The 17,768-nt window shown below is 48.4% G+C and overlaps 1 protein-coding gene across 1 annotated transcript; it reads right to left on the reverse strand.

The window, feature by feature from the left end:
• Positions 1–15,606: 15,606 nt before the first annotated feature.
• On the reverse strand, positions 15,607–17,514 carry SMIM10 (small integral membrane protein 10). Its single transcript, XM_082716983.1, has one exon. It carries the CDS (start codon positions 17,177–17,179, stop codon positions 16,955–16,957), a length of 225 nt encoding a protein of 74 aa, XP_082573109.1. The 5' UTR covers positions 17,180–17,514; the 3' UTR covers positions 15,607–16,954.
• Positions 17,515–17,768: the final 254 nt, after the last annotated feature.

A 17,768-nucleotide genomic window follows, 5' to 3' on the forward strand; every position in this document is an offset into this window, starting at 1 on the left:
TATCACTTGTCGATTTTTATTATTCACTGTGAACACCAGCATCATCTAAGCTGTGACCCTGCCATGAGAGCCATCCCTGAACCAGGGCGGAGCTCAGAAAGATAGACTTTGACACATTAACAACAGGGTCTCGGTAGGAGGGGAATGGGGTCTCCAGGCCAGGTTGGAGGGTCCCTCTCTTTGTTAAGCTCTACCCTTTGGTTACAGAAGTATGGCCCTTAAATTATTGGGCAATATAATACCTCCCTATGAAAAGTGGTCCTTTTAGCACTTCCTGAAGGCCACAAGCACCTATTTGGGGATTGTGGAAGTGGTGGGAGAATTTCCTGATATTCCCAAGGATAAGGCAGAGGTAGCATGACTGGTAGGATTGTACAGGGGATAAGTCCAGAAATCAGTAGGAGCAGCAAGCCCATAGTTGATTCCTGGTAAGGCCAGCATTAGAATCTTGGTCCTGTGCACCTGAGGTTTCTAGGTCTTAAAAAGTCTTTGTAATAGCAGAATTAAATTAGTTAGATGGGTAGAAGAGTTTGGGGGCAGTTTGTTTTTTAAACATATCAACACAGGGTTCAGTTCTTGCACACAATTTCCAGGTAGCTAAAATTGCATGTCTTCCCCACATCATGGGGGTTGTTTAAACATCTCAACAGGGGTGCTTGGCTGGGTCAGTCCCTAGAGCCTGGGACTCTTGATCTCAGGGTTGAGTTAGAGCCCCACATTGAGTGTAGAGGTTATTTAAAATCTTTTGGGGCGCCTGGGTGGCTCAGTGGGTTAAGCCTCTGCCTTCTGCTCAGGTCATGATCCCAGGGGTGGTGAGACTTGAGCCCCGCAACATTGGGCTCTCTGCTAGGAGGGGAGCCTGCTTCCCCCGCCCCTCCCCCGCCTGCCTCTCTGCCCACTTGTGATCTCTGCCAAATAAATAAATCTTTTTTTTTAAAAAAATCCCAACACATAGCCTATCCGTATGGTCGAAAAATCTCCCAAGGCAAAGGAGAGCAAGCCTGTGGCAGTCTGTTCTGTCTTTAAATATACAGGGTGGTGGGGCACAGGGCTCTCCCTGGGATTCATAAAGACTTCGGATGCAGGTGTCAGCCCTGCTGTTCTTGCTATCCCGTCTAGAGGGGCCCCAGCTGCAATGTCTCCTTCCCGGGGCCTGAGAGTTTCAGCAGCACCCAGAGTTCAAATCGCTTCTCTTTTTCTCCAGTTGCCGCCGCACTTTGTATCCCTTTTATTATCATTTGTGAGGCACATTCCCCACTGGGCCTATTTTAGGTCGGTGGGTATGATTTCACCTGAGACATTTGCTTTTAGTCCTTACCAAACACCATGAAGTCCCGTTAGTACCCATTTTTACATTCCCAGGCCCCTGCAGGCGTGCATTCCTTGGGGGCGGGACCAGGGAAGGGGAAGGCGGGGTCATGGGCGGCACCCGACGGCGGCGCAGGCTCCGCCCACAAAGCCGCTAGGGCGCAGGCGCATCACTGGGGAAGGCGCGCGAGGCTACGAGGTCGGGAGGAGCGGAGGGCCTAACGTTAGAGAGGAGGCGGGGTGGGATTCCAGGAGCGAGGCCGAGGGTTCCCAGGCGGACGGCGGGCGAGGGGCGGGGCCAGGGGAGGAGCCCAGGGCGCTGCGTTGTCCGCGGTGGGGGCGGAGCCTGCTGCACTTTGAGAGGGGAAGGTCCCTAAGTTTTCGAGCTGAGGGGTCCGCCTGGTGCACACCTTCCCCGCCGGTCTCTCACCCTTTGCAGTTCCTTAGCGGACCCTCGGCCTCTGGACGCCCCTTGCGCGAGGTTCTGTGGACGCGTTTTCATGCTTATTCATACATCTCGGAGCCAGAGGTTGCTGGCACGGAGGCTGCAGATGTTGTCTGCAACATTAATGGGAAAACCACAAATATTAGCCACCATAATCTGGGGCAGCATATTCCGAGTGATGCACCATGATGAGGGAATATAAAGAGGATTAGATGGTAAGAAATCGCTTAACTTGCAAATCATATGGTCATCTCCGCAGATGCTGAAAAGATGAAAACGGAGGGATTAGATGGTTTTATGAGAGGCATTTGCTTAAGTCTATTACCAACACCACAATGTTGAATTACCGCTCTGATGATGACATCACCTTCACAAACATCATAATCACATGTATGCCCATAACGCATCATTTGGTTAGGGCTATGACACTCCAGTGTCTTTTGTAAATCGTGTGTTTTTAGGAAACGGGGCTGCAGGTCACCTGCCTCCCCGACGCCGGCAACAGCTTGGCCCAAACTTCATGTGGCTCCTGGTGTTCCAGTTTAAAATATGTAATTGAATAATGGGTTTGGAGTTGCAATTTTAAGTAGAACTCTTACTAAGTTTGTATACTGCTTATATATTGGAACAGTGAAGTGAAACTTAGTTTCACTGATCTTGCTGGTTTACTTTTTTAAATAAATGGAATTATGTGGTATTTATGAAAGTTTTATTCAAGGTTTTTTTTTTTTTTTTTTTTTTTTGCCTCCCAAACCTGCTCTTCCTGTGTCTTTCCCTCCTTGGTATAGGGTAATTCTTTCCTTTCTACTCAAGACAAACACCTTGGTGTCTTTCTTGACTCCTCCATTTCTTTCTGCCCCACATTAACTTCATCGGCAAATCCTCAACTCTGTCTTCAACCTACAGCCAGACTCTGACTGCTTTATTGAACCTCCGCTATTACTACCCTTGCCCAGACTCCCTTTACCACGCTCCTGGGTTATTCTAACAGTCACCTAACTAGTCTCTCTGCTTCTTCCCTTGCTCTGCAAGGTCTGTTCTCGAGCACAGCGTTTCCTGAACAGCTGTATGGATTTCCATGAGGTCGAGAACTCAGAGTTACGATTGCCAGGTTGCAGGGGAGGCTGATGTGTAGCTTTGGTACATAATGCCAAATGGTTCCGCATTTGTGGGGCCAATTAACGCTCTCATCAGTAGTTTAACTTCACAGTAAAGGCAAGGACACTCGTGTAAGGAAGAAGACACGGCTGCCATCCCACCTTGTCATTGCATCGAGTGTGTTCATTGTTTCCTCAGTAGTTTTCATTTGGGACATGCTCTCTTTGTGCCACTGGGATGTCACAGTGGCATCTAGATGTGTAGATAGCCGTTGGTGATAGACCATGAGGCTTCAGTGGGGTATGACCCTGAGTGCGAGCCCACAAAACAGAGCCGACCAGGTCCTGTGGGCAGCATGGGTAGGACTACCTCTCCTGGGATGTGAGGGTCAAGGCTGAGTTTCAGGCAGGGCAGAGCCTGGGCTGACCACCATGCCGACTCTTTCTCTCAGCCCTGCCTACTCACGTGTGCATGTTTATAAAATGGAGTTCTGGTGAGAGTAGACCCTCAGGACAGCTTTGACAGAGAGCAAGAATCCAGAAAATGGCAATAGGCCCCCTGGAGGACGTACTGGAGAGAGCCCAGCCCCAGCTCTGCACCTCGCCACCCTGAGGAAGGCTTGTGGACTGCTGATATGAAGCTGGGGTTCGGGGCCTTCTCTCTGCCCTCCTGGAAAACTCTTGAGTCACTGCCCAACTGCCAGCAATATGGGGCCCTGCAGAGCACAGGGCCGAGAGCCACTGGTCCTTTGTGTCAGATCCAAATAGCAAGTCAGTATTTTCCAGCTTTAGACTGGGGCTCAGGGGTGCACGTGCCTAACCTGGCCTCCTCTCACGGGTCTCTGTATTTCGCAACTCCCAGGGCATTTAGGCTTCCAGGCTTCTTGACAGGGAGGTCTTGGGGCTTCGGGAGAACAAGAATAGAAGCTTCACAGTCTCCTTGATGAGCTCCCAAATCTCACATTGTCCCTTACACTGCCTTCTTTAGGTCAAGCAAGTCACAGGCAGCCCAAGTTCAAGAGCATGGAGAAACAGACTCCACTTCCGGATGAAAGGAGTGGTAGAATCCCAGAACAAAGGGCTGGGAGGAACTGCGGCGGCCCTTTGCAATCAATCTACCGCCGTCTGTGCGTGGAAATAGGAGCCAATACCTGAAGCAGAGTCTCAGAAGCACAACATAGACTCATAAAAGGACGTGAGCTAATATAGAAGAACACTGTTCGGGGGAGATGAGCTTACTCCAGGTGTGTGAATCCTTTCTAATCTAATAATGGTGAACACTGAATGACAAACTGAGTATAAAGGAACCATCCGTGAGTTTGCCAGGAGTTGGAATTCAACTCAGCCTTCCCTCCTTGTACCCAAAGAGGAAGGAAAAATACAGGGAGTATCCTGTCTCCCTCCAGGAGAGTGGAAGAGAAAATAAACATCTAGCCCCCAATGTGAATGTTGTGCAAAGTTCAGATGCAGGAAGAGGGTTTGTTTTTTTAAGATTGTATTTATTTATTTGAGAGAGATCACAAGTTAGGCAGAGAGGCAGGCAGAGAGAGAGGGGAGGAAGCAGGCTCTCTGATGAGCAGAGAGCCCGATGCAGGGCTCAATCCCAGGAACCTGAGATCATGACCTGAGGCCCAAGGCAGTGGCTCAACCCACTGAGCCACCCAGGCGCCCAAGAAGAGGGTTTTAGACCACTGTCTGGGATCGGTAAACCTTTTTGCTTTGTGATGATAAACAAGGCATGGCTTGGCTTCATCTATGATAGAAGTGAGAATGTGATTTGGACTAGCATTTTGAGCAGGCTCAGAATTTTGGTTCTTGTTGGTCTTCACAGAATACTCGGTTCTTTGGCAATATCTCTCATCACAGGCCATCAGAACACTTGGAAAACACACCCCTGTGGGTCCCTTTATGCTGTCTTCCCATAGGAAAATCCTTAACACCATGAACAGTGGTTCATCAAAGAAAATAGCTTACTAAGAATCTTAAGACGTTGACCCTGAGTGGCTTGGATACATCCTAGTACTATAGCCTGACTTGTGTCCCAACCCCCTGCCAATTTCATATGTGGAAGCCCTACCCCCAACATGAATGTACTTGAAGATAAGGCTTTTAGGAGGGAATTAAGGTTAAATGAAGTCATGAGGGTAAAGACCTAATCCCATTGGATTGGTGTTCCTATGAGAAGAGGAAGATCTCTCTCTCTCTCTCTCTCTCTCTGCACACACACACTGAGGAAAAGCCATGGAGGACATAGCTAGAAGACAGTCATCTACCAGCAAGGGGGAGAGCTCTCACCAGGAACTGATTTGGCCAGCACCTTGATTTTGAACTTCCAGCCTCCAGAACTGCGAGAAATACATTTCTGTTGTTTAAGTTCCACACACCCCCCTGCCCCATCTATGGTATTTTGTTTTGGCAGCCCAAGGTGACCAATCTAAGGTTTTCCTGAGTGTGATCTGAGAAATGCTCATGTATTGGTTCTGTGGTCAAACACCTTTGAGAAAGCTGAATGCCATTAACACCTATTGGAAATCCACAATGTACATTCAAATGTGAGGGGTTTCCAGAGCCCAGGAGTGAGGAAGACCTTGTTAGATTGTTGGAGAGGCACCTGTCACCACCTATATCACAGATCTCTAACATGGGAGTACTTTGGAAGCACCTGTGGGATGTTCTTTTGTTTTTGTTTTTTAAAAAAAGATTTTATTTATTTATTTGAGAGAGAGAGAGAGAGAGAGGAAAAGAGCATGAACAGGAGCGAGGGAGAAGGAGAATCAGATTCCCCTGCTGAGCTGGGAGCCAGATATGGGGCTCGATACCAGCATCCTGGGCTCATGACCTGAGCCGAAGGCAGACGCTTAACCAACTGAGTCACCCAGGCGCCCCTGTATTTAGTTTTTGTTTTATACCTGTGTCCAGGCCCTGACTCTGCTCCAAGCTCAGTGAGCCAGAATATTTAGGGGTAAATCATGGACATTTATTTCAAAGATCATAGACAATTCTGGTGAGCAACCCTAATTACCAACCCGTAGAGGCATACACACTTCATGGAGATGACTTTGGGAACCACTGATCTAGGACCTCAACCTTATTTTACAGGCAAACAAATTTAGGTCCCAGTAGGAAAAGGACCTGCCTAATTGTGAGCACAGCAAACAACCAATGTTCCAACACTTTTCCCTTTAATATGAATGACCTCTAGATGGCACTCTTATTTCTTGGTTTAGGCTGCGTTCTCACAGGCTGAAAAGTTGGAACTGGATGAATTCGTGTGGATATATAACAATTTAGTCAAATGAGTGTCTGTCATAATACGTTGCCTTGGACCAGGGAGCTCCTGGGCTATTTCTGTGGATGCCTCACAGGCCAGGCTTCCAGCCTGGAAGCTGGAGAACTGAGGGAAAATGATGTCTAGTCAGGGAAGAGACAGGGGAAGGGACAGCAGGCTCCCATGGAGCCTCTTGAGGCCTCGTCCTGATTGACAGGCACAGAGATAGGTCAAGCCAAGACAACCGCTTTTCCTAAGCCACCTGCTAGTCGATATGTTCTTTGAGAAGGAATACTTTGAAAAATGTATCTCATGAAGAACCATTTGGAGAGATGCCTTTTGAGATCCAGTCATTTCAAGAACCTTTTCTCTCATCCTAACTGGTCTTCATCAGAATCCTAGAATATCTGGAAAGTTTCAGACTCTCCAGGCCAATACCAGGGTTCTAGTCTTCTATCTGCTACTAACTTCCAAAGTGACTTTGAGCAAGTCACCTCCCTTCCCTCGGCCTTCACCATCTGATTTATTTTCATTGAATTCTTTCAATAAATCAGTGACAGTTTGAATGATGGCATTGACTTCAGTGACTCAGTTTATGTTGGGCAAGACATAGCATCCCAAACCCAGACACAGGAAATGCACGTGTGCATTTCAAACACCTGTGTTACACAATCAGTAAGAGCTTCCTTTTTTTTTGTGACGTCAGGGAAGACGTCCAGAAGTATAGCAGGCTCTGGACACAGAGCTTCAGCTCGATTTTTTTGTGATTCCCTCAGATCTGTCATCCTCCAGGACGGGGTGTATTACTGTCCAGCTCTTGGGAAGATGGCTACAATAATTCCCAGGGGACATTTCCAGACCTAACAATAGGGGAAAATGGAAAGAAGGGACCACAGGGAAAGAAGGACCACACCTCTGTGTATTTACTTCTTAGGAGAGAGACCTTTCTTGGAGGCACCCCAGTGCACTTTTCACATTTCGCTGGTCCTGATTGGATCAGTGGGGGGTTTTTTCCATCTGCTGACAGAAAGAATGGTAGAATCATGATCGGCTTGCACTAGTCATTGTAGGGGGCAATAAATATTGAAGTCAACCACTTGCTACTCTCCTTCCTCCCCAAGTAGAGAAGATATGCTTATTAGTGTGAAGATAGGGTTGTTCCAGATCCACTGAGAAGGATCCGATGGTCATTTAATTCATGGTGTGAGCCAGTCATTGCTGTCTGTTCTGTGTTTGTGTGCAGAGGGGAAGGAGCTACCTCATGGAGAGTATAGTATCCACCATCCAAAGAGTCTGTCATCCCTCTAGGTTGACTTAAGGCATGTTCCCTGGGGTTGGAAGTGAGATGCGGGGTTGGTCAAGGAACAGAGTTAAATGCAGAATGTAGACATTCATGAATTTTATTCACTGTGCTGGGCTCAAGTAGCAGGCTGTGATTCTGCTTTCTGAGTTATCTAACACAAACCTGGACCATCTGCTACCCTGTGATACTGGGCACTGAGGGGCTAGAACCCAAGAGCATAAGGCAGGGGAAGAGAATCAAGATTTCTGAACATGAGAATACTGTGTTGTATCCCATGGGCATCCGCCCCTTCACCCCCTCACTTTGCCCTCCAAAGGAATGTGTCTGTCCTGTAACCTTTGCCTCAAGAAACTAGTAGATGAGTGAAGCATCAGAAAATTGCAAAAGCGCTTTGGCTAGCTCTTCTCTCTAGATGAGGATGCCGGTGAAAAGTAGGTGCCATTCAACTGGGCTGTCTGGTTTGTAGCATGTTGGACGGAGCCAAGAATAGAGTCTAGGTGGTGGCAGTTCACATCAGCAGCAGAATGGGTGTTGGTACCTAACAGACACCTGGGAGTGTTCCGCCATGCTCTTATGCACTGAATTGTGTCCCCCCACCAAGCCCCCCCAAGTTCATATGTTGAAGCCCTAATATTTGGAGCTAGGGACTTCAAGAAGTGATTAAGGTTAAGTGAGGTCATAGGGGTGGGGCCCTGATCCTGTAGGACTGGTGTACTTCCAAGAAGAGGAGGAAAGGGGCACCTGGTGTCTCAGTGGGTTAAGCCTCTGCTTTTGGCACAGGTCATGATCTCAGGATCTTGGGATCAAGCCCCCCGTCGGGCTCTCTGCTCAGCAGGGAGCCTGCTTCCCCCTCTCCTTCTCTGCGTGCCTCTCTGTCTATTTGTGATCTCTCTCTCTGTCAAATAAATAAATAAATTCTTTAAAAAAAAAGAAGAAGAAGAAGAAGCGATACCAGAGATCTCTTTCTATGCACACGTAAAGAGAAGTCATGTAAGGACCCAGTGAGAAGGCGGCCAACTATAAGACAGTGCTGGGAGGAAGAATTTCCCTCCCCTTCAAGAGTCCTTCTAGATAGATTAAGAATCAAATTAACAAGAGACATATTGACAATCAAATGTAATAGGTTACATACAGGGACTCCACATCGACCTGGAAATTCCAAAGACAGGCAAAGGGAGGTCTATGTGTCATCCTGAACTAAACAGAAGAGGGCAGGGGTCTGGGACTTCAGAGGAAAGGGATGCATTTCATGGGGTGATAAAAAGAGCAGATATTGGTAGTTACATGTTTGGCCTGCCATCCAGATAGGTCTCTCGGATAAAATGTATCTCTGGTAATAACTCTTATTCTGGGAAAGACCTCCTGATTTAGATTCTTCTATGTCGTTAAAGGAGGGGCAAAAATGTCTCTTGAGCCCACAGGGTCTCTGCTGCCTTCAGCTCAAAATAATTTCATGCCAGAGTGGCCCTCCTTGGGATGACCTGCCTTCAGTTCCTACAACAGAAAGAGAGGCCTCACCAGAAACCAGCTCTGCGGGCCCCTTGATCTTGGTTGGACTTCAGTCTCCAGTGCTAGGAGAAAATGAATGTCTGCTGCTTAAGCTATGCAGCCCATGCCCTATCGATCGCCAAGCCGGCCCGAACAGAGTACCACACATACAGAGACCTCTGACTACGGATCCTTAAGCTTGGAGTCCCCAGGAATGGAATCCGTGGACAGTCCACCAAGGCCTCCGTTGATCTGTATAACCAGAAAGATTCTCAGGTCTGGCCAACAGAGGCGTCAAGAATTTGAATCACCATACCAGTGTAACAGCTGGAGGAATAGCTCGCATATAGTCCCAAGGCATGAATCAATTGACATTGACTCAGGGTTCTTATAATGGGGAGACACTGAGGTGAACCTGAGGGAGAAATTTGCTATAACACAGGTGAACCTTCCCCTTGGCCTTGTTCTGAAAGCACCTCTGCCCGTTGACCTTGGCAACTTGCAACTGGGAGCCGGACCAACCAAGACCTTTCAGAGGCTACTTGTAAAGTGCCTTTCCATCCATGCTGGTGCCAAGGGACCCAGAACACCCCTGCAGGAGTACCTACCGTGGAGGAGAGGGGATGCCGATGGCATTTAGGGGGAAATGGAGCTCTTTCCTGAGTCTGCCGCTCAGTGGGCCTGGTGGGACCCTGAGCCCCTCCTTTGGGTTGATTCTACCAGTTACCTGGTAGACTTGGCGTTGGGCAACATCTGCACTTGGCCTAGAGTAACCTTCTGTGACTGTTGTTGATGTTTAGCCTCTGGGTGCACCCCTGTCCCCGACCACTATGACTAAGAACCCCTCAGAGGGAGGAACATCTGAGTGACCTTTAATTAAGTAATTAATTATTCATTTATTTAAGTGAGCTTGAACTCACGACCCTGAGATCAAGAGTTGCATGCTCTACCAACGGAGCCCACCAGGCGCCCCTGAGTGCCCTTTGAAACGCGCCAGACCAAGTGCCCAGCCCAGGCCATCCAGGTGAAGTGTTCCTTAGTGGCCGGCAGCTGCCAGGGCCCCCCAGAGGTCCTGTGGTTTCCTCTGAGCTCCATACTGCAGCACATTGTGTCCCAGAAGGCACTGCGGTCTCCTTCTGCGCCATCTGAGGGTTGCCCAGAGGTACGGAGTGGGAGGCTGCCTCCACCCTTTTCTTCCTATTCACCCCACCGGTACAGGCTGCCCAGGCAGGCCTCCCAACTTCAGAAACCTGCAGCCTGAGACCAGCGTCTGCCTCCTGTATACAGCCGCGCTGGCTCCCTGGCTCCCGGAGAAGGGGGTATAGCATAAGAAGGGGTAAATGGAATCAATGAGTGCTCCCGCCCCTTATCAACAGACGAAGTAAAATGTCATAGTGAATCATTATGGGAACTGCAGAGATTCTTTGCCACCATCCAAGGCTTGAGTAATGAGAACATGTGCACCCGCAGCTGAAACAGGCTCTCCAGCAGGGGCCGCTCCCGGGCTAGTTCACTCTGCACCTTGGCCCTTATCATCTGGCGGATGCCAGAGTGGCCCCAAATGTTGGGGGGTAAACCAGGAAGCTCTATGCAGCCTGTGGCAAGCCCTAGCAGGAGAATCACGGCAGAGCGCTAGGATGTAATAAAGAATATGAACCAGCAACCAACATACAGTGCTGTTTCTCCCACTGCCAAGATTTGCAAGCCTGAAAGATGGGTGGGAATCAAGGAAGGGCTTCTCGTCATTGTGCTTGAGCCATCGGCAAGTTTGACTTCTCATTCCTGCTACTCTGCTGGTTTCGAGGTTTTAGTTCCCCAGAAGAAACACATCCAGTATGATCTGAAACCATGGTTCCACTGAATTGGAAACCACTCTGAGCTGCTGGAGTCGCTCTAAACAGGTGATCATGGTGTTCATGCTATAGAATGAAGACAAGTGGGAATATGAACGAGACCCAGGAGATCCCCCAAGGTGCCTTCTTCACTACAAGCCCGAGGGGGCACAGAACAGAGGCTTGTGATCCTATAGAGGACCATCAACGGCTCAGCCTCTTCAGGAAGGAAGACCTGAGCATTCCCAGGAGGAAAGGAAAAAAAAAAAAAAACCACGCAGGGTTGATAGAGATGTCGTAAACGGACAGGACCACCTCGTGGCTTTTGCATAAATCAGGACTATACCCTCCACCTGTGCTTCCCGGTTGATTGTCTGTTTGCTTTTTCAACTCTCTCACCTCTTCTTTAGTATTGTAAATAGGATAGCGTAGTGGTGATGAATTCACCCTTTAGGTCATGGTATTGCAGAATGTCAATATCAAGTTGGGATAAGGGCACAGCTTGAGAATTAAGGGTCATCACTGGGAGAACTTGAACTATAAACAGAGGCTCCAACACCTCACCCCCAGCTAGGATAGTTGGGAATGTTTGTATGCATAGTTCTTGGTTGTGTCGGGTAATTAAGTTATGCTGGGAGGAAGTGTTTTTAGAATCCTATAAATGTTAGAAGGGTGTTTGTACATGTTAGAAATTTAAGGAGTGCAAGGTTATAACTCTCTACATTACTTTTCTATCTACTTAATATCCCCATCTTTTGGGAACTGCCAGAAATCACCGGGATTCACTATTCCAGGCCACGGCAATGGAAATACAGGTGATGGAAAGACATTAGCATCTGGCAAAGCCCCGAAATATTGGATATCCTTCCTTGACCAGTGGCCTCCACCTTTGAAGACTTTGGTCAGCTTGCCCAGAGTCATTCAGATCCTTCGGTTCAACAAAATTTGGCTTGTGAACCTGACCTTCAGGTTCTCAAGCCATTTTCAGGAAGGATTTGAAGTGAGGTTCTCAGATTTGCAGTAGAAACACCCAAAATGAGACTTCTGGTAAGTCATGTCTTGGAAGACAAAGTTTACAAGTCTCCCACCACCTCTACCCATGTCTTGGGGACAAGAATTCTAGAGAATCTTTTTGAGATGCTGGAGAAAGGCGTCAATGCCAGTAGTCATTCAGGCGACCAGAACCAGTCTTGAGTCTGAAGGCAGTCACAGAACCGTGTCCAAGGAAGGGGGTCAAGGGTGACACAGAAGGCCCAGGCGGAGAAGTCCTGGGTCTGGAAGCTGCGTTTGTGCCTGTAAAGTCAGATGTTGGTCAAATCAGGAGAGGCCCTGGAAGGGGGAAATGATAGAGTCAAGGTAGGAAATATTAGCATGGACAGGAGGAGCTCCGACCCGTCCAATGCTTTCGTAGGATTGCATAGGGGAGTGTGAGTTAAAGGATATCTTCTCTTGCTGTAGGGTAGTATTAGCTGTGCTCGAGAGAACTGTTTCTTACTATAATAAGTCAGTGTAAACCTTGCCAGAGATATTCAGCTCTCGAAGGTCGGATGAGCATGGAAGAGAACAGGTTAATAAACCTAAGAATACTGTAGTTACACAGGCTGTCTTTTGTGGTTTTTGTTTTTTTTTTTGGTTTGGGGGCTTTTTTGGCTGTGGGGTGAGAGAAGTTATCCCTGTGGGGAATTAGGGGAAATGATTTGAAAAGTGAAACACAAAACAAAAAGCCTTGTGCTCTTTGCAGTTTAAAAGTTTTAAACTGTAATTGTTTAGAAATGTGTGTATTTGATCTTCGTTCGTGGGCAAGGAGATGTGTTTTCTGAGAATAAAGTGATGTTTAATTAGTTACAGTTTCCACGTTGAGACCAATTTGCTTTTATTTGAGTGTTTGCTATAAAGAATGCTTTTTTTAAAAAAAAGATATTTATTTATTTATTTGACAGAGATCACAGGTAGGCAGAGAGGCAGGCAGAGAGAAAGGGGGAAGCAGGCTCCCTGCCAAACAGAGAGCCCGATGCGGGGCTCGATCCCAGCACCCTGACATCACAATCTGAGCTGAAGGCAGAGGCTCAACCCACTGAGCCACCCAGGCGCCCCGGGAATGCTTTTAATATCTCATTAAAATTAGTTTCCAGGCACCTGGGTGGCTTAGTACCTTAAAGCCTCTGCCTTCAGCTCAGGTCATAATCCCAGGGTCCTGGGATCGAGCCCCACATCGGGCTCTCTGCTCGGTGGGGATCCTGCTTCCCCCTCTCTCTCTGCCTGCCTCTCTGCCTACTGGTGATCTCTGTCTGTCCAATAAATAAATAAAATCTTTAAAAAATAAATGAGTTTCCTTGGTTAGAATTCAAATCCTCTGTCAGTGGCTGAGCCCCTGTGGCCCTCCATTGTGTGAGGCCAGTAGCGCTAGAAGGGGCTTCCAGGAATTGAGAGCCTAGCTCAGGTTCCCCCAAATTCCAGCGTCTGTGGCACCCACTGGATAGTGAATCTTACACCAAAAATGCAATGGCCTCACAATTTAAGTAATAAGAACACAATTAAAAACTAATCATCACAATGAATGCCTCCTATTAGTAATAATACTGTATATATACATATGTACACATATACATATATATACATACATATATATTTATATATATATATAAACACACACACACACACACACACACACACACATAGTGCTTAGAACATCCCACGGCTTACTCTAAGGGTGCAATAGCATTTCCAAGTATTCTTTTTTTTTTAAGGTTTTATTTGTTTGTTTAAAAAAAGCAGGCAGAGGGAGAAGCCGAGCAGAGAGCCCGATGCGGGACTCGATCCCAGGACCTGGGACCATGACCAGAGCCGAAGGCAGACGCTGCGGACTGAGCCACCCAGGTGTCCCTCCATTTATTTACTTGAGAGAGACAGAAAGAGAGAGAAAGAAGCAGAATCCCCACTGAGCAGGGAGCCGGACATGGGACTCAGTCCCCGGACCCTGGGATCATGACCTGAGCTGAAGGCAGACACCCAGCCAACTAAGCCACCCAGGCACCGTTTCACTCCACTTAGTGCTAGGGTTTACGAATGTATATCCGTGTATACATCTGTACGTGTGTGTGTGTGTGTGTGTGTGTGTGTGTCCCACTGGCTCTATCACAAGCTATTTGTGAGGGGAGTTTCCATCGATTAGATTCATTTCACTTTGATCCAATAGAATCCCTTATTTTTAATGGCTACACAGTACTCCATTGTATAGTTGTGCTATTTTTATTAAACCAAAGTCCTGCTGTTGGGGAGGAAGTTCCTCTGCCCTTCAAGGTCCTTCCTGTCCAACTAAGACTCAAACTGACATGCTATAGATTAACAGAAAATCAAATTTAATAGCAGGGAATCCACACCGACAGGACACTGCAGAAACAGTGAGGCAACATGAAGCTTACAGGAAGGGAGAGGGGTAGGGTCTGAAAATAAAAGGGGAGAAAGACCATTAGGAAGGGGAGAGATGATTGGAAAACAAAGATCATCTTGGTATGCAGATCAGTTTTTTGGGTAAAGAGGAATCTCTGAGGCACCTCGTTGGCGGCTCAATCCTTGAAGCCCTGAAGTGTCAGCCTTGGCTCAGGTCCTGATCCCAGGGTCCTCAGATGGGATCGAGCCCCGTGTAGGGGGCTCCCTGCCCAGTGGGGAGTCTGCTTCTCCCTCTTCCCCTCCCCCAGCTCATACTCTCTCAAATAAATCTTTTTTTTCTTTTAAAAGATTTTATTTATTTATTTGACAGAGAGAGATCCCAAGTAGGCAGAGAGGCAGGCAGAGACAGGGGAAAGCAGGCTCCCCGCTGAGCAGAGAGCCCGATGTGGGGCTCAATTCTAGGACCCTGGGATCATGACCCAAGCCGAAAGCAGAGGCTTTAACCCACTGAGCCACCCAGGCGCCCCAAATAAAATCTTTAAAAAAAAAAAAAAAAAAGAGGACTGTTTCAAGCTTGCTTCCCAGTACAGGCAGGCAATTGATGGGGAGGTTTAGAGCTTTTCTGGCATCTGCTGGGTTCTGACTGCCTTTGACTCAAAGTCAAGGTCATACCAAGGCAGCTCTTCTCAGGGTGGCCTGCCCTGCACCCCCACACTGGCATGGGACATCTGGTTTGTTCCACCTGCTTGCTCTTACGACCGATACTAAAATGTAAGCACCTCGTTGAAGTGTCCATCAGTGTTCAGTCTGATCTCATGGATCAGTGGAATCGAAAAAGGCCAAAGCCACAGAAACAGAGGATGGGGGCTAAGGGCAGTGAGGAGATGTTAGTCCAAGGGTACAAACTCCCCGTTAGAAGACACACAAAACTTTGGGGATTTAAGACACAGCATTGTGATCCTAGTTAATATTTTATTATACACTTGAAAGTTGCTAAGAGCAGAATCTTGACTGTTTTCACCACAAGAAACAGTAATTATGTGATGGGAGAGGTCAGCAAAGGCTGGGGGCAATCCCACTGCAGTGTAGAAGTGAATCAAACCAACACACTGGGCAGCTTCTGTTTACACAATGTGATATGTCACTTATGCCTCAATAAACCTGGAAAGCAGTTTGGAAAAATCTCAAGTTTTATAAAATAAATCTTTTTTTTTTTTAACCTTAAATACGTTGCTGCAGAAATTTGGTCATGCAGTTTCAGGGAGTGAGGAAGCTCTGGGCTTTAAAAGCTTTTCCTTGAAGTCTAATGTTTGCATGGAAAGCAAGGGAATCATATTCCGTGGGATCGTTCAGAAACATTTTAGGATACACGTGCACATAACAGGGCTGCACAAAGGTAGGAAGGCAGAATCTCTCTGGCCTTCTGAGGCGATTCCCGGCTCCCCTCCCCCAAATGTTCTCCTAACTGCAGTCAGTTCAGTTTTTAAGAACTTTTAATTTTTAATCAAAGCAATACATACATAGTTTGCAAAAAATCCAAGAGTGAAAAAAAGGCATATAATGAAAAGTAGTAAATCCCTGCCCATCCTGCTCAATGCAGTTCCCCAAGCCAGAGGCAAAAACATTTACACCTGTTTAGTGGTTACCTCCTTTCTTAAGAATATGCTTTTATTACTACTTTTTTACTTGGTAACAGAAGGAATTCTGACTTCCTGCTTTCCCAATATCCCCTCCACCCTTCACTATGGCTGAATCATTATTTTTAAATCTCCTGTTGGCTACCTTGTTTGCTTTAATAATAGGATCCCTAAACCTGCTTTATTCTTTGAACTAGAGACCATCTGGACTTCCTGCTTCGTGAGAATAACGCCACCGCTCCATTTCCTCCTGTCTGCCCAACTGTCCAAGAGAGGCGAACCTTCCTATCCGGTCTTACCACCGTCGTGAAGTCTTCCCAGCTTAGCTGACAGATTTGGTCTAAAGACGAAAAACCATAACTTCTGTTTCCATCGGAATGATTATTCAAATACGGTTCACTGCAGAGCTGAGCTGCACGGGCTGACTTGTCTCTGCGAGCGCCGCACGTGCCCATCCGTGTTCGAGCTGATTCCCTTTCTCCCACTCCGGGCAGCTGTTCAACACCCGGCCGCGTCTGAGGTTGCTTCCCTTTCGAAGCCTGCTTTCCTTGCACAGTCTGAAGTGTTTGTTTTGCCCTGTAGCTTCTGTTCGCCATCGACTCGGTTTGGGGGATGAAGACATGTCTTCCATCAAGTTATTAATTCCCTCCAGCGTCCATCTCAATCCATCTAACGGCTTGGAATTCATTCCATTCAGCTGGAAGTCTGTTCACATCTTATTCTAATTTGGGAGATTTGCTTTCCCAATTGGACCGTTGTTACACAGTTAGTTTACCTCTCGGTCCTTAGCAATCTTTCCTCTTGTTGCCCCCCCCCACACCCCGCCCCCGGGCATCCTGGGACCACCGTCGCTTTCCTCTCGTTCGCGCTGTTTGGGGTTTTACGGTTGCAAGAACGTCGCAAGTATTTCTGAGGATTTTCAGAGTTTAAAGTTCTTTCCTGCTCCTTGAACTATTTCCTAGAGAATCACCCTTTCATTCTATCTTCGGCTTTTTTGGTTATGCTATAGGCTTTCTGCAAACGATGATTTCTAGCCGCCCATTGACAGGGAAAGATGAGGCGGTGGGAAGGCAGCCCGGCGAGTCCGCCGCGCGACCCTACTGGCCGCTGTGCTCCAGAGAGGGGGAGCCGGGGATGGAAGCCTGCCATCCTTCCGGGACCCCCGAATGCCACAAAGTCAGTTGCCCTAAATGTGTACCTGCAGGCGGACGTTGAGGATCACGGAGGCCACCACGTAGAAGTAGGGGAAGTTGGTGCGCAGCCGCCAGGCCAGGTCGAAGAAGGTGATCAGCGTGCGCGTCAGCCCCTTGCAGAAGGCGCCGTACGAGCCGCGGGCCGCCGCCGAGCGCGACAGCCGCACCCCCACGGCCGACAGGGCCGCCGCCGTCGCCGCCGCCGACAGAGCCGCCATCGGTCTGGTGTCGCCTCCCAGAGGGTGCCGGGAGCCAGGGACTTCTAGCAACCTGCGCCGACCCACCGATCGACGGACCGAGAAACGCGCGCGGGGGCAGTCGGTGCGGAGGGCCCACCGGGCAGCCGCAGATGCCAGCCGCGCTGCACCGCGAACACCCTCCTTCCCAGCCGCAGCGATCGACGATCTGCGGTGGTCGGTGTTGCGCCGGGGCCGCAAGGCTGAGCTGCCTTGGGGTGGGCGGGGCGCCGGAGCTCGCGAGCCCCCGGACGGGGAAGGGAGGGGGGCCGGGGGGGCGGAGTGGGGACCAGAGGCTGGAGGTAGGAGGAGGGAGGGGAAGGGGAGGAGGAGGAGGGAAGAGAGGGGGAGGGGCACGTGCCTTTCCCGGGAGACCCAGCTTCCTCCTCTTGGTGGTCCTTTTTTTTTATGTTTTAAATTTTAACGGAAGCAAAACGAAACTTGCACAAAACGTTAGAAGAGTGCCTTCGTAAACATGATCTTCAATAGCTGAGAAGCATGAACCCGTTTCCTGTTGCCTCAAATCCCTGTAGGAATTTTTTCAATCCTCAACTGTGAGCAAGTACGAACA

Source organism: Mustela nivalis (genome assembly GCF_964662115.1).
Source record: "Mustela nivalis genome assembly, chromosome: X".
Lineage (NCBI taxonomy): Eukaryota > Metazoa > Chordata > Mammalia > Carnivora > Mustelidae > Mustela > Mustela nivalis.